Source organism: Anarhichas minor, unplaced genomic scaffold, assembly GCF_050575085.1.
Source record: "Anarhichas minor isolate MPS153535 unplaced genomic scaffold, ASM5057508v1 ptg000007l, whole genome shotgun sequence".
NCBI lineage: Eukaryota > Metazoa > Chordata > Actinopteri > Perciformes > Anarhichadidae > Anarhichas > Anarhichas minor.
In genome coordinates this window covers 12796616-12818515 of record NW_027466453.1, presented here as the reverse complement: position 1 = coordinate 12818515, position 21900 = coordinate 12796616, and the positions used below count along the sequence as shown (strand labels likewise).

General features: G+C 45.4%; 1 protein-coding gene across 7 annotated transcripts in view; it reads left to right on the top strand.

Moving 5' to 3' along the window:
• The window catches only part of cyth1a (cytohesin 1a), a 37123-nt gene extending 20787 nt beyond the window's left edge, over window positions 1–16336 (top strand). For 3 of the 7 annotated variants that reach the window (XM_076085922.1, XM_076085920.1, XM_076085921.1), the window contains exons 2-13: window positions 3656–3738; window positions 5580–5644; window positions 6616–6682; window positions 6783–6901; window positions 8209–8289; window positions 8493–8605; window positions 9333–9481; window positions 9593–9705; window positions 13304–13382; window positions 13472–13540; window positions 13793–13947; window positions 14341–16336. In XM_076085922.1, the coding sequence (XP_075942037.1) occupies window positions 3656–3738; window positions 5580–5644; window positions 6616–6682; window positions 6783–6901; window positions 8209–8289; window positions 8493–8605; window positions 9333–9481; window positions 9593–9705; window positions 13304–13382; window positions 13472–13540; window positions 13793–13947; window positions 14341–14419 (1172 nt within the window). In that variant the 3' untranslated portion in view covers window positions 14420–16336. Of the gene's footprint in view, window positions 1–3655; window positions 3739–5579; window positions 5645–6615; window positions 6683–6782; window positions 6902–8208; window positions 8290–8492; window positions 8606–9332; window positions 9482–9592; window positions 9706–10017; window positions 10611–11050; window positions 11054–13303; window positions 13383–13471; window positions 13541–13792; window positions 13952–14340 lie in introns of those variants that run through there. The other 4 variants (XM_076085917.1, XM_076085918.1, XM_076085923.1 and 1 more) reach the window with 4 other exon arrangements.
• The last annotated feature ends 5564 nt before the right edge of the window (window positions 16337–21900 follow it).

Here is a 21900-nt window from a genome sequence, read left to right as displayed (position 1 = left end):
AAGCAAAAGATAAGGACACATGGTGTCAAAATGTAAAACAATTGTAGGATAAAAGGTGTAAAATGTTAAATGCACAAATGTTTTGTAAGAAGGGAAAGGGATGTGCCAATTCAAGAGCTGTACTGGCTATACTCAAAGGGAAATTATCGAGTGTTTCGAGTCATAAATTTAGGTAAAACAGCACTTGGTAGTAATGAGGTCCAGGCCAGAGATCAGGTTACACTGTCCCGGATTTGGCACTTGTCCTGCCTTGCTCCCCGATACTTACTTCGGTTGATCCTCTCTCTATATTTCAAACATTTTTGCAAGAATGTAATGGATTCAGTCTGAATATCACAATCTGGACAGTTCCAGTCAGACAGTGTTAGCGTTTGAAAGCTGAAACAAAAAGCAAGTTGCTGAGCGCTGACACAGCACCAGGCACGATGGGAGACGCACTGTGTCGGCCCCGGGCGTCAGTGTGTGTGTGTGTGGGTGTTAAGCATGTGTGCGTGCACGTCGCGTGGAGGTCTATGTGCACGACTGCACGCCTCCGTCTGCTTTCCAGGCATAGCGAGTCCCTGAAGGAGTGAAGATGTGGGCGCCCGGTGTTTCTCTTGTCAGCCTGTGGAAATCACTACATTCATCGCTGTAGGGCCCCTCTGCTTCTGAGAGGCCCCTAAAGTCAGATATCGACAGGGCAGAAGAGGAGTGGTACATGTTGTGAAAAACAACACTTCCTCTCATATAATTTGCTCTTCAAACTCGTATCACTGCATCAGCAAGAGATGGGTGTTGTTATTTGGATGGATTCTATTATTACGGTGTCAGTACATCTGACAAGTCTTTAATTAGGATAATTAGCTTTCACCACAGAAACAGATTCTCTCCATCTCTCTTTCTCGACCTTATTTACCCTGTCCGTCTCGTGTCTTTGTCATTTCCTGTCAGTTTTCTGATGACGGCCTCTTTTCGCCGGCCTTACCGGTGCAGACGTTTGCCGAATGACGGCCAAGCAGCTCTGCCAGACGGAAGGGAAACGAGCAGCGCTCAGCATTTATTTAAGCGGATGGGTTCTCCCCTCATCTGCTGTGTTCTGGGAAATGACACCCACTTGGTGCCCACCTCTGGCACGTGCGTTGGCGGGGCCTCTCCCTTCCCTGATGTAGTCTTGATTATTTCGGGTGGAATCGGGAAGGCAGTGGTGTGTGTGTGTGTGTGTGTGTGTGTGTGTGTACCTGACCGGCTTCTCGAATAGATCTGATCGTGTGGGTAACAACAGATGACGTGTGCGGTGGCCGGGTAGTAAATCTGGCCCTTTAATCCCGGGACCGGTGGTGTCATCATGCATCTGCAAGATACTGGTTTCCTAAGGTCCTTGTTTGTGCTCTTGAAGGATGCATAGGGAACATATGATTTACATGCTCAAATGATAAGTTTCTATATAATTACAGTCCTGTTCTGCAGCTCTTCTCTGCTGTCAGTCCTTCACTTTGTGGTCCTCTTTTATTAAGACTGAAACGCTGTGGGTTGTGTCTCCGGCTGTCTTCTTCTGGCTCCTTTCAGCATCCGTTAGCCGCCCGACCTGACATCACATTTCCAGAAAGAGGAGTGAACTTCCTGCGTTAAGCTCATCCTCCCCGTTGCTCTGGTTTGTGCCGTTGAACTCGCAGCCCGCTCTGGGTTCACTCAGCGTGACATTAACTCGCCCAGTCGATCTGGAGACGGGCTCATTAAATGCTAGCAGAACACATATTCTCAAACCTGTCTGCACTGTGTTTTGTGTGTGTGCATCTCGGTCTTTATGTAGTCTGGAAAACAACATGGCTCTGTATTGCAGCTCCCTAACGGCCTGCTGTAAGGCTCTTGTGTCGCTCTTCTATTGTCCGTTATCCCCGTGGTAAATATTAGCCGACATTGCAGTGACTGTCGTGGGTATTTGCCTCACGATGTTGAGGTTGGCATACCTTATTTTATTACAATAAGCGCTCCCCGTTATGCAGCACATGTTTTATTTTTCAAGGATATCATTTATTTAGGATTTTACACTTGGATAAAATCTTTACGGTCAAATGAAATGAGCTGATCTTGCGTTTCGCTAATTGTGAAATTATGAATGTTCGTGTGTGTTTGAAGGCGCAATGAAGCTCTTACTCTCCGGGTGGCTGGCTTCCCTTTGCTTTATTGATTGCTGTGTTAGATTTAGTTTAGTTTTTGTAACCTTCATTCCGCTGACCTCTTACTGCAGGTACACTGCGCCACATTTAGTCTGGAATTTTTTGCTGTTTTGTTAGGATTATGTCGGACCAATATTTAATTAATGTTTTTATTCAGGAGAGTAAAGAAAAAGTCTGAGGGAGAGGTTTTTTTCCGGGTCATTGTTGGTATCATAGAGTTGTGAAATGAGTAATATAATACCTTGTGTTCCATCTCTCTATAACCATTACCCAGCTAACCGTTGGCAGAGTCAACCCTCGTCTCCTTTAACCCTTTGAACCCTGCTGCTGAGACAATGAGGGGAGGAGAGGAGGTGGCTTGTGATTGGCCACTGGGGGAATCAGAGAAAGAGTCACTGAGTGATTTTACCTACATGACCGCTGGGACTCGAGCAGCTCATGGCGCTGTCGGGGTTCGCTGGGTTTAATTGCGACTCATGCTAAATATCTCTAGTTTTGTGATGCTGCAACAGTTTTTCAATGCGAGTGTCCTCCAAACAACGCTTTGCAGCAGTTATTTTGCTGCAGAAAGGCCAAATGGTTGGATTGTCACACCTCAGAGGACGCAGGCTTTCACTTTATTTCACAGGAGAATTAATCATTCACTAAAACAGATCATTGTTGTTGCACATTGGATCATGCACGTTTTTGGAAACGCTAAGAGAATGAAATCCCTTCCCTCCAATCATTTCAAACGTTTTTATAGAAGCATAGAAAGTTGTATTTTAGCTGTATCCTCTCAAAGATTTTGACTCAAGCAAGCAATTATTGCCTTATTTAAAGGGTAATTACAAGTAATTCTGATGCAAGAATAACTATGTTTTAAAATAGAGACTGATTCAGAAATAAGATGCCGAAAGAGTAAAGGCAAACTGCCTCCAGAGCAGATTGTGCTGCTTGTGTTAATACTAGTGGTGTCCCGCCATGCTTGTAGTGCAGGTAAGGCTTGCACACACACAAACTAATTGTCCATCAAGCAGGACACGTTGCGCTGCCCCTCAGTCCTCGGCACAGAGCTAATTATAGCGGCCTATAGTGTGAGCGACGGGAGGACTTTTGTCACATTTGTGCTACTCGGGCGTCGATGCTCAGCGCCGACGCCCTGGAAATGAGTCAGCATTTTTTCACTTGTGGTTCCTTTTGTCTTAAAGTCACATGTCACATAGATGTCACATAGATAGATAGATAGATAGATAGATAGATAGATAGATAGATAGATAGATAGATAGATAGATAGATCGATCGATCGATCGATCGATCTGCTGAGCCCCTTGCCGTGGGCATTCAATCCCTTTCTGATATCAAGGGGGAATTATGATGTTATTTCTGTGCACTGAGATGGCCGGAGGGACACGCCTCAGGGGATAGATATGCATAGAGAAGGATTAAGGTGCATTATGTATTTTGGGCGACTAACCCTTCATCCTCTCTCTCTCTCTCTCATCTCTCTCCCCCCCCAGTGCCGGACGACCTCACCCCAGAGGAGAAGCAGGAGCTGGAGAATATCCGCCGGCGCAAGCAGGAGCTGATGGAGGACATTCAGGTAATAATGGAACAGGATGCGGGGGCTGTTTGTATGTACATAGCTTATGACACAGAAGAAAAAAAGACCTCCATGTGTTGACTTCTTAAGCTTTCTTACTGCAACCCATTTCAGTTACTTTGACTGGCTGTAAAAGCTTGTATATTTCATGGAAACTATGCTAATTGACACTTTATAGGCTCAAGGGGCAAAATAATCTTCATTTTTATTATTATTATTTGGCTCACTTCCAGTAACTTCAGCTAAAACTACAACTTGTTAAATATATGAATACCTCTTATCCATCTGTACAAATGTCTCTTTTACAAGAAGCACTTAAAATATTTCACCCCGAGTGGAATGTGAGGTATTTCCTGCCAAAAAGCTCGCGTTTAGCAAACCATTGCTGGTAACTGTTGAGCCATTTGTGTTGTTGTAGATGTTCTGTGTCTCTTACGGGTGTTTTTATTGAAATGTGGTGTTTGAATATAACTCGAGTCTAAAATGAATACGATAAGCATACAGCTAAAATAGGATTAAGCTCTTTATGAGGAACGTGCTCACGCAGCCAGCTGAATATCCCTCGTGTACTCTCTGATTTCCAAAGAAAGCCAGGATTCAAATCAGCTTGGCTGAATTTCCCTAAAGTGGTTTGTTTGATTCCTGTCCGTGGCTCGTGGTAATTTTTTTTTGGGCTGTTGCCTTGACCCGAGAGCAGAGCTGATTATTGAAGCGAGCTGCTCAGGTTCAGTTCTGTCACTCAATAACCAGCTCGGTAAGCAAACGACACACAACTGTCCTGCCCCAGAAGAGAGTTGGCTTCCAGATGTCCCAGCAGACTGACAGACAAACATCAGAGGCATAATCACCTTCTCTTTTATGAGCCTGACCCACCATCGCTGCCCTTCCCCCCCACCTCTTCGGCCACCACCGCTGCCCCCGGTCCATGGTCCCCCCCCCCCACCTCAGCCACCCACTCCCCTGCATGAACACGGCCTTTTGTTTGCGGAGGCAAGCATCTGAGGAATGTGTTGTGATTGCGCAGGGCCTTCTTGAAAACACAGATGTTCACTTTGTGGTTTGGCCCAAAGTGAGTTGGTATTATGCGTGAGGAATTATAAACTAACACTGCAGCTAGATATGAATGGAGACACGCGATGATTGTAGCCTTTTTACTTGAAGAGCTGCCGCCTCACATGACCAATAATAAGCTCCGTCTGTACACAGGACTTCTTTTGTGCCGTTATTCCTCACTGTCATCACGCTGGCGTCAGCCTCTCGATCCTCTAGCCGCCGTAATGCCCCGACTGCGCCAGTCTGGCACCAGCGGTCCCGGCTCGATCAGCTAAATCTGCCTCTAAGGCCATTAATCACTAAAACGCTTCACAAAAATATAATCCACTTTTACGCTTTCTTCTTACTCCATTTGTATTGAGGTTATCCATGAATGTTCTCTGCCTAATCGAATTCAGGATGAGAGGGTTGTTTGAGAGAACATGCATACGGAAACACGTTGATGTAGATAAAGACAGCTGCTGTCTGTTTTTAGTTGTGCAGCGGTGTGTGTGTGTGTGTGTGAAGTTTCAGCCCATCGGAACTGACTCTGCTCCCCGTGTTGAGCCGACGGTTCCGTTGTGAGTGTTTCCTGGACGTGATAAAAGGCCACCTGGCTTATAGACAAATAAAGGTGATTCAGAGATGATGGCCTCTCCCTCGGCACGCTTTAATAGAGCAACGCAAAATGCTTTGCATGTTGTTTTGTGTCGGGTCACGCACGCCTCCTGGTGACAGGGAAATTAGCAGGCCGATGATGAATTTATTCTCTTGACATTTTAACACCAACGTCTGTGTCTTTTCTGCAGCGGCTGAAGGATGAGATCGCAGAAGTGACGAGTGAGATCGAGAACTTGGGATCCACTGAGGAGAGGTAAGGAAAAAGGGATCTGACGCCGCCCCCCCCCCCCCCCCCCTCCCTAAAGACACACATGTCCCTCTCTGTTTTGCCTAAATTGGCTTCCTAAGTTTGCCTTCTATTAACTTAGCAAATTAAACTGTCAATTATTCATGTTTGATGGGCAGGTCCGGCTCTCCCATCCCACTGAAAAACGCTTCCCAAATTGGCTCTGCTTTTAAGGCAGTTTTAAATGTTTCATCAGGCGCACCCACCATGATGGGAGGCCTCATTGAATAATGCAGTGGGTGTACGGGCAGAGGCAGACAATGCACGGTCCCCGGGGGGGGAGGGAGGGCTGATGTTTGGTCTACTCAAGTGGATAAGGGATCCCATCAGCTGCCGAAGAATCTTTCGTGGATCTAAAAAGCCCATTAAGAGGTCGCAGCACCTTCTTGTGATCAGAGCTCCATCTATTTCTTGAATAAAGTACACGCAGCTCGTGCTGCTGTCGAGTGTTGGTTTTGGCGGACGAGAGCCGAGAGGAATGTTTGCTGCGAGTGAATCAGCTGTGACCTCTCGCCATGGTGACGGCGGACTCTTTTGAGTGAACTTTGACCCCCTGAATAACTTGAGTCCTGAGAAATGAGACGTTCCCATATGCGTGATGTTAAAACGCTTAATCAACGCTTTGTCGTCAATGTGGAGGGGGGGGGGGGAGAAGCCGGCCTCTGCCCAACAAATGAAAAATGTTAATGGAAACTGTCAGGAAATTAATGAAATAAAATCTAAATATTCAGTTTGTCTGACTAAAGAAGCAATTTAAAGACATTACCTTGATTTCGGGTTGTTGAAATTGGTATTTATTGTACAGTTTTATAACATTTTATCGACCAAATGCTTAAAAAAAGTCTGATTAATCAATAAAGAAACAGCTCTTTTGTTCATGTACAACATTATTTTCACGTTAAGAACAACCAACAACCATCTACTCCCTTATGTTTCAGGAAAAACATGCAGAGAAATAAACAGGTGGCCATGGGGCGCAAGAAATTTAACATGGACCCCAAAAAGGTAGGTGGAAGACACTGTTGTGATTCTTCAGAAACGGTCATTTGTCCCACATGTTCTCTGAAGCAGGAAGTAACCCGGGGCCCCGTCTCTCTCTCTTTAGGGGATCCAGTTCCTGATCGAGAACGACTTGCTGAAGAATACCAGCGACGACATCGCTCAATTCCTCTACAAGGGCGAGGGCCTCAACAAAACGGCCATCGGGGATTACCTCGGAGAGAGGTCAGGATGAAGACTTTTCCCTCTTATCGAACCGTCATGACTCACCAGCACACATCCATGTGCTTGATAAAAGCACGGAGTAGCGAGTGCATATTTTCCGTATTGCCGTTTCCTCTCGGTTAGGCACACGCCCATCCTTTTCGGATTATTGGTCCCACGTTTAGAGCGTTCTCTCGTGACGATGTCCGTTACTCAACAGCCTCCATCTGGCTTTGATTATCTTACTCATTCTCATTCATAAGATCAAGAGACTCACGACTCGGGAATGCACGCGTTTGAGGGCAGTTACAGATTTCACTCGAGAGCTGAGACCGTCCTCGGCACGGCCAACGCATAACACAGGAAATGGTGTTAGGCCTGATGTACATTACGCACCGCTCAGGGACTACAGTCAGGGTGTGGTCTTTGAGGTCAAACCAGGAAATGGAGTTCAGGCCGTTGATGGATGCTCCTAGTTTCATTGTTATCTAGCTCTCCGAGTGTTCTTGATTCCGTAAGGAGGTGCCGGAGCAGCAGCGCGAGAGCCTTGAGACGCGATTGGTCACTCGTCCACTGGGAACGCTGGTGACTGGATACGACTCTGTCAGCGAGAGCCCCTCAGAGCCTCCACATGGTCCCACAGGGCAGATCATTTACTCTGCAGGCCGAGAATGATGTCATGATGGAGATTAGAGGGTAAATTAAAGGGAGGTGGTGGCTGTTTGATGGGAGTACGCAGCGTGTCACAGACCTCGGTCCTCAGACACGCTCCTGATGGGGACTACTTTTCAAATGAGGCAGTGATCAAACTTTTAGGAAGAGCTTCTAAATGAGCATGGTTTAGTTTTGGCCTTCCTCAGCATCTGCCAAATAAATCCTTAAAATCCACTTTTATAGATTTCATTGGAGGTTATGATCTTTTTTGAGCTTCAACACTTAGACGACTAATCCATCAACAAAAATGTATTTATTATTAACACTTTTTAATGGATTGAATAATGATTTTAAAGGGGAACGCGTTTTAGTGTGTTTACAGGTCTTGGGGAGTATAACTACATGTATTTTTTTAACTGTCCCTCGTGAGTGCAGTGCTAAATTGGTGATCCTGTCTTCTCATTGTGAGGATTCTGCTGCTTTTCTTTGTCTTGTATGATGAGGCAGTTGAGATTTTTTTGGTTTTGAACTGGGGTCGGACCAAACTAGAAATAAATTTTGGTCATTTTGTGCTTGTGATGGACATTATTGACAATTTTCTGACATTTTATAGAACAAACAATTGTTTGAAATGCTGACCAATAAGCCATGTTGCCATGTTTTGTCTCCTGCAGAGATGACTTCAATCTCGAAGTCCTTCACGCCTTTGTGGAGCTTCATGAGTTCACAGACCTCAACCTGGTTCAGGCCCTAAGGTAAGACAGCATCTCCCCAGGAGCTAGCATCTTCAGGTCTCACCAAGTCCTTGACTGGACCCTCTGAGCTTTGCCCCGCCCTCTTTTTATGTAAATCATGTGTGATACAGTCTCCTGAAGATGCAGCTGTCAGTTTCAGTCATTCAGCCTTTTCATCGTGGACGTGAGTCTGTTGCTGACTAATGACCGGTGTCCCCTGACAGACAGTTCCTGTGGAGTTTTCGGCTACCGGGAGAAGCTCAGAAGATCGACCGAATGATGGAGTCCTTCGCACAGCGCTACTGCCGGTGCAACCCTGGCGTTTTCCAGTCCACAGGTAGCGCCGTCACGCCATAAAAAGCCCAAAAGCTGTGAATGTGTGCGCAGTGAAACTAAGGACAAAATTACTTCCGTTTGTCTTCTGTCTCAATAGTTGGTTGATAAAGTCTGAAGTATAGCTAATAACTATTGTAACTCTCTGTTGGACTCCCTGGAGCACTTAGTTTTCCATATCGCACTGAGATCTAATGGCGCGCCTAAGGAAATGGCATCTCAACTGCTTTGTTTAGCAGACGGAAAGTCTGCTGATGTGAACCGTGCTCTGGAAGGGTGTCTGGCTTTTGGGAAACAATGCCCACAGCAGACAGCCGCCTGCCTCTAACATGGATGCAGATGGATGTGAATAATGCATGGGGTCTTCTCAACAGCCTAACGGGCCAGATAAAGTGCTGCTGCGTCAGCCGCGTGCTGGCCACGCCGTCTTTTAGCAAACACGCACACACAGATCAAAGTGCTTATCCAGAAACACACACGCATACTTAGCTGCCCACTCGCAGCCATTCACTCCCACCCACCCACTCTCCTCGCTAACGAAGCCTCGCCTATCTGTTCCTCTCTGTTTGACTGTGGTCCCCTAAGTGCAGTCCTTTCAGCTCGGCTCATTTACATTCATATTTAAACACTGAATTAAACACTGGCAGACGTTTTATGGTAAACGGCAACCTATTTCCTCATCCCTCTCGTGTGTGTGTGTGTGATCTCGTTTGTGTGTGTGTGTGTTACAGACACCTGTTACATCCTCTCGTTTGCCATCATCATGCTGAACACCAGCCTCCACAACCCGAATGTGAAGGACAAGCCTTCTGTGGAACGATTCATCTCCATGAACAGAGGAATCAACGATGGAGGAGACTTACCCGAGGACCTGCTCAGGGTCAGTACGGCTTTAGAACTCAAAAGTTATTCCTCTCCTCGTGAGGGATTTCTCCTCAAACCTGCTCTGGATTCACAGTCAACAATTTTTTATTTTTATTTTTTTTTGTAGAATCTGTACGACAGCATCAAGAATGAGCCTTTCAAAATCCCAGAGGACGACGGCAACGACCTCACACACACCTTCTTCAACCCAGACAGAGAGGGCTGGCTGCTAAAACTGGGTGAGTGGGGAGTGGGGGGGGGGGGGGATACATGAACACAGTTATTTGGGCTCATGGTGATCTTCCCAAAAATAATGGTGCTCTCATCAGTGCTGATAGATTACCTCGTGTTGTGTTTTCACAGCAGCACATATTGGTAAATGATCTCAAGGTGGCACAAAGTGAGGTCAATAACCTGTGTGTGTGTGTGTGTGTGTGTGTGTGTGTGTGTGTGTGTGTGTGTGTGTGTGTGTGTGTGTGTGTGTGTGTGTGTGTGTGTGTGTGTGTGTGTGTGTGTGTGTGTGTGTGTGTGTGTGTGTGTGTGTGTGTATAGGTTTGTACACACTCCACTCGAGACATCTGAAGACATCTCTGCCAGCTTTCATGTATTATGAATGTGGCCATGAGACATGTGGAGGCCTTTGAAATATTTATGACGGAGCATATTCATACGCTGACATGCAAGCACGCGCACAAATACTGACTTTAGTAGCTTTTGTAAATAAAGTGTATGCACACACACAAACACAATGCACATACACATCAGTTTGATCCTGATTTTAATGGAGATGTGAAACTCCCAGCAGGCCTTGGACTTTTTTTAACAACAAAGGAGTTGTCTTAGTGTTAAAAATAAATTTTTAGCAGTGTTTCTTGACGTTTTAAGGGCCTTTTTGTCCTGACCTCTTGCTAAATTCTGACTTTAACATATGTTCCGGCACACACACATACACACACACACGTACCTGTATCGTTAAAAGTGTTTCACAGGACGTCAGCTGTTACTCTCACTGGTCACGCAATCGCTCTACAAGCAGAAAAGCGCAACCCTGGTGCCCTGAACTCTTCATCCTCTTGTTTCCTCTGAGATCTCTCTCTGTTGTACAGATTCACAATGAATTTAATAAAAACGAAAAAGCAGTAGAAGCAGTGTAGAAGTACAATTGAGTCTTCCAATCACTGTGAATCTTTACAACAAACTACACCAAGAAAGGGAGGAATGACTCTCTCTCCAATGACTCCACGTTGGCAGATTTGAGTAACACAATCAGGGTGGAAGGTAAATTGCTGGATGCAACAGAAATGGACCGAAGTGGAGGCGATATTTCATGTAGTGCTTTACAGTGACAATGAGTAGAACTCCCCCATGTGGGCTGGTGTAATAACAGCAGGTGGAAAACCTGTTCACCCTCATTGCAAAAATCCAGAAAATGAAAGCTGTAAAGCAGTGCATCAAAGCCTCCCTGGAACCAGATTAACAGGACTGTGGTGCAATAATTCCTTATCATTTAATTTTAATTTTTTTTTTGTTTTCTTTTCCTCTTCGTTTGTTTGTTCCCATGATTTTGGCTGTTGTCTTTCCTCAGGAGGTATGTACACCTGCTCTTCCCAAACGCTAGTCCATCTCTCAGCTCTCGGGTGCTTTTGGTGGTCCGCCATGCTTTTGTTCTCTTCCTCATTTTTTTTTATACGTTCACGCAGGTTGTTTTGTCTGTAGATTTTTTTTATTTTGCGTCTCTCCATTGACTCATTTGAACTCCAGATGTTTGTCTGTTCAGTCTGTCATTGAGCTGGTGGTTCGTCCACTCTCTTTTATCTCTGTGGGCTCGGGGGAGCCGACGCTTTGTGACCGCTCCACTGAGCAGTTTGACCTTTTTTTTCCTCTCTATGCTGCGGTGGTCATTCTCTTTGATCTTGTTTTTTTTTTTTTTTGGAAGCTGCATTATACCTTTTTTTCCATACAGAGAACACAACAAAGGGACTGTTTGCTTGACTCTCCAAATTTATCATGAACCCATTTACCCATTGGCTACTTGTTGTTTGCTCTCTGGTCGCATGGAAAGGGAATACTGCACCTTTTCCACAGCGTGGCTCTGCTCTCCTTATCTGATGCTGTAAATGGATCTGAAGGGTAACGGTGTGGTGCTGGACCGGACTGTGGGAGAGAAGCGTGGGCAGAGGAGTGTGCCCAAAGGGATTCAGGGCTGGTTTAACAAACAAAAACAAAACAAAAAGAGAATCTGTTTATAATTCATCCTGTTGAGGTAAATCATTTACAAAAAGGACTCGTAAAACTATCAACAACTAGGTATGACTTGTTCCCTCTGAACCTCTACTTGCCCAGCCTCCCACACAGTCCCGTCTTGCATGGGCGACCCCCCCCCCCCTCCCGCTCAGCTCCACTCCGGCCCAGCACCGTCCCACACATCTCTGCAACAATCCGCTGGGACGTCCCGCCTCGTCCCAGACATTCTTGCACGGGGAGGAGGTCCCCCCCCTCTCTCTTTTTTTTTTTTTTTTTCTTGGGAGTGACGGGAACACACGTTGACCACGAAACCGCTCGCACAACCTCCAAAACAACCCAATCGACTCTCGAGCCAGTCAGCTGTGTGATTCTGCCATCGCGTCTCGTGTTTTCTGTTTGTCTGCTTCTCTGTTGCAACACACTGACGGGTGGAGATGGCGAGAGGGGCTTCTCCACCTCTGCCCGTCGAGTGAAGCGTGTGTCGATGGCGTCTGTAGATTATAACAAGCGTAGGCTGAAGTGTTTGACCTATCATGGCATCTTGTGATATGATGGCATATCATATACAGTGCTACCGCTGTTATATGATAATACACGTGTGTTCTACATGTCTGTATATAAACCTCCTCACAGCCTCCTCTATCCCGGTAGATGGGTTTCACGTAGCTTCTTTCTATCACTGGTGGTGGGATAGTCTAGACAAGGCTTAGGTCTGTGTGTCATGGTCTCACTGGACACTGCTCCTATATGAACGAGAAGTTACTTAACGAAGCCAAAACAGGAAATTCAAGTCTGAGATGCCTGTAGAGAATCCCAGCATAGCTCCAGGCGCTGGGCTTCTTGCCGCTCTTCATTTGGTTGGCATCCCATCTTCCCAGCGTGAGAGGGGCCATCTGCTACTGTGATCGGGTTTCCCCTCACAGGAAGTATGGGTGACAAAGGGGGGTCAGAGGTCAGCTACAGACCAGCGGGGTACAAAGTTAACTAGAGAGAGCCCCCCCCCCCCCCCCCCCCACTGGGCCTGAAAGAGAACTTTAATCCTTACTGACTGTTTACTTTCCACATTCACCCCTCTTATAGTCATCGGAGGGCTTAAACTAAACCAAAGAGAGTAACTAGAAGAGAGGTATACATGTGTATAATCCTCCTACATAGATATGTATACCATCTATCGATCCTTCTGAGTCAGCAACTAAAGGAAAGAGAATCATGGATCAAGTGAGCAGACATTCATAGACACACACAGCTGTATTGTACAGCATCACATTGACAAGAGTTAGCCTTAATATGGCGTCTATGAACTTGGCCTGGACCGGTCATTAAAATGTTGGTGTGAAAGTAGCTAAAAGGCGAATTGAATAAGTAGTTCTAAAGGCTATGCGGCTGTGGTGAAGGCGAGCGCATGGTGCGATGGTGGATCAGGGTGAATAGCGGGATGTTCTGGGTAAAAGGAGTCCTGTGGAGCCGTCATCTGTCTGTCTGCCCATACATCTGTCTGCCTGTCCGCTGCTCGACCCGGTGCTTCGGTGCTCGTTTCTCTCTCTCTTTTTCTTTTCTCTTGCTGAGCCTCTCTGACGCCGGCTGTTTGCTCCGCAGGGGGACGAGTTAAAACCTGGAAGAGGAGGTGGTTCATCCTCACAGACAACTGTCTGTACTACTTTGAGTACACCACAGTGAGTACAGCTCACTTTTCTCAGGCCCCCCCAGAGAATCATCTGCGCCCTCTGCACACCGTCTCTCACATATTTCAATATTTGTCCAGGACAAAGAGCCCAGAGGAATCATCCCACTGGAGAACCTGAGCATCAAGGAGGTGGAGGATAAGAAGCCTGTGAGTACAGCTCCCTCTACGGGTTCCTCCTGGGATTACACTCACAGTAATTGACTGCTTGATAGGCAGTTGCATTTACACACACAACCATATTAGCAGCCAGTAACTTACTCACCACATTATATGAAGCAGTATATGAACAGTGTGCCATAAAGAGGGATTTCATGAGCTAATAGTTTATTGCCTTTTTGATGAATACAGTTATTCTTGTCTTGGCATCACTTCTAACCTGCATCCTCTTCACTTCTGCAGAACTGCTTCGAGCTTTTCATTCCCGACAACAAGGACCAGGTGATAAAAGCGTGCAAGACCGAGGCTGACGGACGCGTGGTGGAGGGCAACCACACCTTCTACCGCATCTCGGCCCCCACTGCTGAGGAGAAAGAGGAATGGATGAACAGCATCAAGTAAATGGTTTTTCTCCTTCACTCAGCATAAGGGTTGGAAACTACACATTCAAATTGCAGTCATTAACTCTACACATAAGTATCTTTGCCTCACGGCTCTCCCAGCGTGCCTCCTCTTCATCTCTCCTCCATGGTTGTAGATTATCCAGAGCACTTCCTTCTAAGTACGTAAAAAAAAAAAAAAACCGTCGGGTATTGCAGATGCTATTTCTACAACCTAATTGGACTTAAATCACACACGTTCACACATAAATTACAATAAAAACTGAAAAAGTGATCCCTACTTTCATGCAAATGCACCACGTCTAACATCACAGTCCCGCATAAGTGCAGCAATTTGCACACTTGCGCCGTTCTGCTCGCTGACGTTGTCCTTTGCATCTGTTCCCACAGAGCCGCCATCAGCAGGGACCCCTTTTACGAAATGCTGGCAGCCAGGAAGAAGAAGGTGTCGTCCATGAAGAGGCACTAGAGCTGCTCAGCACTCCAGATGTTGCACTTGACAGAGCAGAAGGGGGTCCCGGCATCCGCAGACGCCGCGGCTGAGGTCTGCCTCAGACCTCTCCGGGGGATTTCTCCAGGATACATACTAGGACTGGCTTTGGGCCCCTACAGGCCAGAACAATGGGAAGCATGCTGGGGTTTCTAGATGAGAGTCATGGCCGAAGCACCTTCTTAACCTCCCGTCTCTCTTTCTCCGTCAGCTTCGTGTGCTCTCTGTCTATGAGGTCGTAAAGGAAAGCTCGCTGTGTATCTCGGCAAAATCCTCTTTGAAGATGCTTTAAAAAAAACGAACACAATTCCCATACACATTGTGCACACACACACACACACCATGCAAACGTTCATGCCGCTCCCGAGTAGCACACATCGTTTTAAACTCAGCAGGTCTGACCAAGTGTGGCACTTCAACCAAAATGTTCCTCGCTTTTCAAAAAGAAAAGACCTTTTCTGATGTGCTTTAATACGTTACGGTAATACGTGTCTATTTTTACAGCTTTAAATGTCAATTCATCTTAAAGTCTTGTTTGTTTGCTTTTGTAGAAAATGAAAGGTCTCTCGAGGGAGGGTGTGGGAGGGAGGGAGGGAGGGTTTGATTCGCCAACGTTTGTTATTTTATAGAAAAAAGAAAAGAAAAACTTGGAAAAAAAAAGTTGCCACTCAGGAGATTGTTATGATGTTCTGAAACTTTCCGTGTGTCGGCGTTGACGAGGATTCTGTTCACAACACGACGGCCATGTGAGGCACGAAAGCCGTGTGCCAGACTGAACTGCTTTTGTAAATGTGACGCGGCTGCAGACGGAGGTGTCTGCTGGTCTGGACGGGGTCTTCGTGTTTGATCTGGCTCTCACTGTTAATTTCCTGAAGGTCCTGGAGATGCATCCTGGGGATTAGAGTCCTTAAAGGGACGAGTGTTCATCACCCTGGGCTTCTTTTTGAGGCCTTAGGTTGTCTGGAAATTAGAACTAGTGGCCCCCTTTTTTATTTTCTCCTCCTATACATTTTCTCTTATTTTGTTTCTAAACACAAAACCGCTTCCTGTTACTTAATTTCGTTGTCACTGCTGCACGGTGCCTGGCACTCGAGATGAAATGTGATGAGAAAAGCTGCTGGTTAGCGACCGTAATTCACCGATTTCTTCTCCCGGTCAAACATTTAATATTTGGTTTCCTGCCTGTTTAATTAGTTTTCTTTGTAGAGGGTTACCTATTTAATGGTAAAACAAATCACATGTCATTTCCAGCCGTCGGCCCGGCCTCATTGATAGTTGTACTGTGTGCTTCAGGTTGTTTATGTATAAGACATAATATATGACATATTGTTGTAGAGGCTTTAAAGCGGTGTGGTTCATTGGAGCTATGCCTGGAGAAGAATGGGCTGTCCCCGTCTCAGGATCCAAAGTGTGATGTGAAACAATACAGAACTACTAGTCGTCTGAGGAACGCACTGTGGTCAACCATACGATGGAGGTCAGGGTGGATGGTTGGTCACACCGAGGCAGTGATGCGTCATTTTGTCAGATGGCAACTATAAAAAAAAAAAAAAAACTGCGTTGAGGTACAATTTTTGCAAACGCAGCCCTGAGTTGTTCATCTTTTCTACTCTGGTCTACAGTCTCTCATCTGTGGCTGCTGGTCTCTATCCTCACTCTGCTCCTCTCAGCGCACTGATCCTACAGAAACACGGAAGAATGCAAAACAATCATAATTCTAGACAGTATTGCTTTATTTATCAGAGTTGTACATACTTAAATGTATAGTGGGTATTTTGTCCTCATTTTGTTTCTTATTAGTTGTGCCATTTTCTTTTGGTATTCTGTTGAATGTTTGATTTGAGGTTTGTATCATTGCCATTTAATCAAGCTAAAATAAAGACAACTTTGTCCCAACGCTGGCTGTGAGTCTTTTAAACAACTGCACGTCCGCTCATGTTACATCCGTACAGTAACTCCAGCAGGTGGCAGTATGTGATCAGCACTGTCGAGGCATCCTGCTTAATGTTAACGACTGCAGCTAAGAAGGAAGTTGAACATGTTTTGTTTTTCTTGCTGCCTGTTAATTACAGCAGAATTAGTCATGTCCAATCAATCACAAATTAGATTATGGGTCAGGTGAGGCCAGCATGCTGTATGCCCATAAATACTGAAGACTACTTCCACTTGAAATTGAATCATTCCCGCTCTGTTTTGACAAAGTGCACAACTTTCCAGAGTTTGAATTATTTCAACCACATTTACCCTCTTTAAAAAAAAAAAAAAAAAAAAATCCAGCCTTTATTTACAGTTTCACAACATTTCATATCTTTTCACAAGCTTGCTTTTAAAGTATTTATGGCACAACTGTCGAGGCAGCAGGGAGAGGTCGATATTTACAAGTGAATGTGTATCATATTAAATGATGCCTGGAAAAGCAATCAATAGAAATGACTTCTTCTCAATGGAAGAAACCGACTGAAATGCAGTTGAAAATACACATTCACGGTTAGTGTCTACTGAGCCTCTCAGATATTGCGGGTTATATTGAATTACTTTATGAAAAATATTTTACCTTGATGTTTTCATTCATGCAGTCCGCACAAATTTGCTGACACAAACAAATCAGCTTTTCAGCATCTTAAATGTGTAACTGACAGACTGACATTGGAAGCAGTTTGGGGCAAAAGCACTTTGTAGTTGCACAAATCGGCTTCAGTCACCATTGAATATTCACAGTTAATGCTTAATTGCACAGACACGTGCGTTGTAGTTGCAGAGGCCCCTGGGTAATGTTGAACTGGTAGTAAGTACAGTGGTAAAGTAAAACGGGTCTGTCTTGTGAATGAATACCTGACTTTATTCAAGTTGAGGCGTGTTTATCTGAGCGGAGAATTGCTTTCAAAAGCCCTTTGATCTGTGAAAGATGATAAAATCCTTCTTCCCAGCAAAACCAAATTATGCCCGAAATTCGAGAGTAAATGAATAGGTGTTTATTTTCGTCTGGGCCATAGTCTGCAGTGTTTTGGGGCGGGGGGGGGGGGGGGGGGATATGGCAACAAATTCTGAAACAGTTTGTTCCAGATGTGCATTGAAATGCTATAGTAAAAAGGCGTTTGTAAAACAAAGATTCTTGCTGTGCATCTGCACATTCAGATATTAAACAAATAGAGTTTTGGCGGATTGGAAATAGACCGCACTCTTTATTTGTGCAACTGCAGTAAAACAATATTTTGCGCTGCTGCTGTAAAACAGGATGATAACGACGTTTTTGAGAATTACAGAGCAGGGCCAAGGAGGCGACCGTGACTGATGGGAAACGAGAGGCACATTGCCACGGCAAGAGAGGAAAAAAAACAGTGAAAAGAAGTTCGAGAATGTGTGGTGGTGGTGGTGGTGGTGAGGCGGCAGCAGCAGCAGGGTACGCTTTGTTTTTCACCATCTGCGCTGTTCTTCACTTCTCGTATTTCTGCGTGTACTTTTACGTCCTGTGTTGTGAGTTTAATGTACGTGCTAAGGAGAACGTGATACACTCTAAAGTGTGGGGGGGGGGAGGTTTCATCAGTCCTGACTCAGAATGAGTTAAGAGGGAACAACAGGAGGAAGGTACATGTTCTGCACGGAGAGGAGATTCTTGGAACAAGCTGTACGTTCGGTTGCATCGAGGTCAAATATTGTTTTAAATAAAGATAATGGGAAGCTCAGTGTAGCCTACCTGACCACACTGCACTGAGACAGCCCTGACCACACCGCTCAGTCATGCTGTCATGTCAGGCCTTCTTGGTGAATTCACTACTGTGTGGTTATGCTGATGAAGGGGGAAAGGCACGGGTCTGCTGCGGCTCTCATAGGCGCAGGCAGTGGGATCCTCCGTCTCCTGCAGTAAGTGGAGACATGTGAGGCTCCAATTAGGCCCAGACTGTTTCCCAGAAGCACTGGAGGCCTCCCCCTGCCTCTCAGCCCACCGCGGCGGGGAGAAGGGTGCACCCCACGGTGTCCGGACCTGACCTCAGCTGGCATGAGGAGGGCCCTTTCTCGTACGGGGCTCATGCAGGCAAAAGAATGTTGCACACAGGCTGGCGTGTGGTGTGTGCACACCAACACGCAAAGGTAATGCAACACAGACATGGTGGACGTTTTCAAAACCAGTTCACAGCTGCGTAACGTTTGCTTCAACAGGTTTCTCGGTTTTCAGTTTTGCATACAATTTCACAAGTTCATTTAAGACGGGTGGTGCTTCGAAGTCGGCACTTTAAAGATAGAAGCTGCATATCGTGTGAGTCATGCTTGTTCTTATCAAGCTGTCGGGCCGATTCAGAAAACAGCATCCCATTAGATCTCCATTAACACTACTGTCATGTTTATACAGATGCGAAAAACACTACTCATCAGACAGACTGGAGCCAAGTGCAGCTCAAACTCTTTTGAGGTGCTGTATATCAGCGTGTTTAAGGCGCATGTACACAGTTGCTGTGCTGACAGATGCATTGTTGCTTTACTGGAAGAATAAATCCTGCTCAGATCACTTTAGGAATCTCCTGCACTGCCGAGGAACACCGGATTCATCCTCTGGGAAGGATTTCTGAGAAAGGGAGTTAAAAAGACGACCACAACAAAGTCTCGCCCTCCCCTCCCCCCTTCAACTATCTCTCTCTCTCTCTGCTTCACACACACTCATATAACCATGCAAACACCATATGTACAGTGTATTATGGCAGCTTAGCCAGCTGAGAGTGAGGTTAAAGCACTGATAGTGAAAAGCAGTAAAACTTGGGCTTGCGTTCAGTGCAGCGAGTAAAATACTCGCTGGGATGTGGAAGATATCATTTACTGATTTGGTTCAAAGAAGTTTCCCACAAACATGCTGTTGTGTAAGTTTGAAAAATCGCCCGCTTACAAAATGTTGCAAAAAACATCGAATTAAAACTAGCTGGAGCAGAAAAGAAAATAAAGATCTATGGCCTCACTTTAGTCTTTATTTTAAATGATGCAACACGTACCTCAGGACGTTAAAGTGGTGAAAAAGGGGGCAGCTGCTGTTTGCATGTTCATTTTTCTTGGTGAATGGATAACTTTAGACCTGTGGTTAAGACATCCCTAATCTCTGTTCATATGAAATGCTCATATCATATCATTTTCCCTGCAGGACCTTTACGTAGGTGATGTGGTGACACAGATATGAGAACGTTATAAAAGACGTATGAAAATAAACAGGCTCTATCCTGTTACAACTCTTCTGGCTGAAACAGAAGCGTGCTCAGATCCATGACTCAGTTGTAAACTGTCTATGTGTAGCTAATAGAAAGTACTGGAAATGATTTAGTAGTTCGACACTGCAGTTACTGGCATTCTTGGATAACAAATAAGAAATAATGCAGCCACCTTAAATTTATATCTCGAGATCCCATCAATTAGATTTACTGGAAAAGAAGAATCAACTTTTTTTCTTGTGTGCAATATTATTGGTCGTGAACTTGCTGATTCAGGGCGGCAGAATAACTGGCTGAACAAGACAAAAGGTTGTTTGTCCCAGTGGGAAAATGGTATTGTGGGATTTTTTTTTCTGCGTATTCATTGAACTGTGGGTGGCTCTTATTCTGGGAAACTTTTTCAATGTGGTGCGAAAAGAGGCACATTTCTTCCTGTGGGACTTTTACGATTTATCTCATGTCTTAAGGAGCTTCCTGTATATTAGCTCGTGTTGATTGCATATTATTCTGCAGCTGAGGGATTACAGGCATTGCAGATGTAGATTGATAAACTGGAGCGATTTCTGGAACCTGCAGATAGTTTGTTTACATGCAGGTCGGAGCTTGGGACAGACTGTACTCTCCTTCCAAGATTTCTAGTAAAAGATGGAAAAGGAGGCCGGGGTTTGGAGCGCCTCCGAAGAATTTCCTGGCTACAGGGAGTGCCCGACTAGAAGGGGACAAAAGGAAATGCCTTGATAAGAGAGGGAGTGGGAGAGGTCTTCGGTGCTCTTTTCTAAACTCTGTTCCAGGACCAGTTTACCGCAGCATTTGAGGGTCAGAGTCAAAGTAAAAAGTGCCATTGAGCTTCTCTGTGTGCTGCTTGCAGTCAGAATACATATCTGACAGTGTAGGCGAAGCTGTGAAGACAGGGGCTCCCTCTGTTAGGCCTCTTGGGCACACTGAGTTGCTGTTTGCAGAGGTCACGAACCTCAATGTGTAGGAGTTGTACATCTACAATGCAAAATGGGATTTATTATAGCTGAAACAAACAGGTCTGAGCTGTAAAATAAGAATAAATGCATATACAAATATACTGACCAATAATACAGCTGCAATTTTATTAGAAGCAATCGCAAACACAGATGACTGAGATGAAAGAGCGCTGCTGTAACCCACTCCATGCAGAAACACACCTGCGCCAGTAACAATGGGCTAACAATGGCTTTCAGTCATAGTTCCCTTACATGACTTCATTTTGTCTGCCGTGAAGACAGTTCGTGCAAAGTCATTGAAGGGCTCGTCATTCATTCGGCATGTGGAAGCATTTACTGATTGAGGGAATAGATCAAAGCTTTCCTCTGACTGATGCATCCTGGGTAGTATCCTCAAACATCTGCGACTGAGTCAGGCCCTTCAGACAATGTGGAGTGTGAAGGAAAAAAAAGTTACTTATCATCGAGGGATATACGTTTAACTCAAGATCAGGCTCCCCTAGGTTTACAGGACATCTTCCAGGTAAATCCCCTCTGATCCTCCGAAATGTCCTTGTCCTCTGCCTGGCACACATCACAGGCCGCTGTGTCAGCACTCTTATCTGGACAGTAACCACAAAACCGGTGTGTGGACGTTGCACGTACACACTAAATCTATCCGGAAATGTCCGACTTACTGGCACAGCTCAGGATCAAGTTACTACTACTGTGTTACAGAGGAAGTGTGTGTGTGTCTCTGAGTTTCCATGTGCCCGTGAGCGTAGATGCATATGGGTAACCAGCGTATTATTCAAGATGCACATGAATACTGTATGCATGCACATGAGTGCGTGTGCTCTGTGCATTCGATACATTTTCAAGTAGCCTATTATTTGGCAGTGTGCACTCTTGCTTGAGTGCATTTAAACAAGGTGTGTGTGTGTGTGTGTGTGTGTGTGTGTGTGTGTGTGTGTGTGTGTAACAGCATCTCTCTGGCAACCTGCTATAATAGTGTAGACAGATTTATTACCATCTGCCCAATGACATCAGCCTGCTATTTCTGGGGTTTGTGGGAATCGAAGTCCATTTTGAAGATCCCGACTATGTCACTGGCTCCGTTTGTCTCCAAGCATTTGATACTGATAAACGGATGGAGGCGGCAGTGGCCGGCCAGCCAAGCTAGGCGGGCAGCGTTAATCAATCATATTATCTGGCATGATGCAATCTGAATGTTTGAGGAGGCATGTTGATCACGATCTGGACGCTGGCAGTTTCGGGGAACGTGGCAGATGTGCATTTACCAGATGCAGCTTGTACC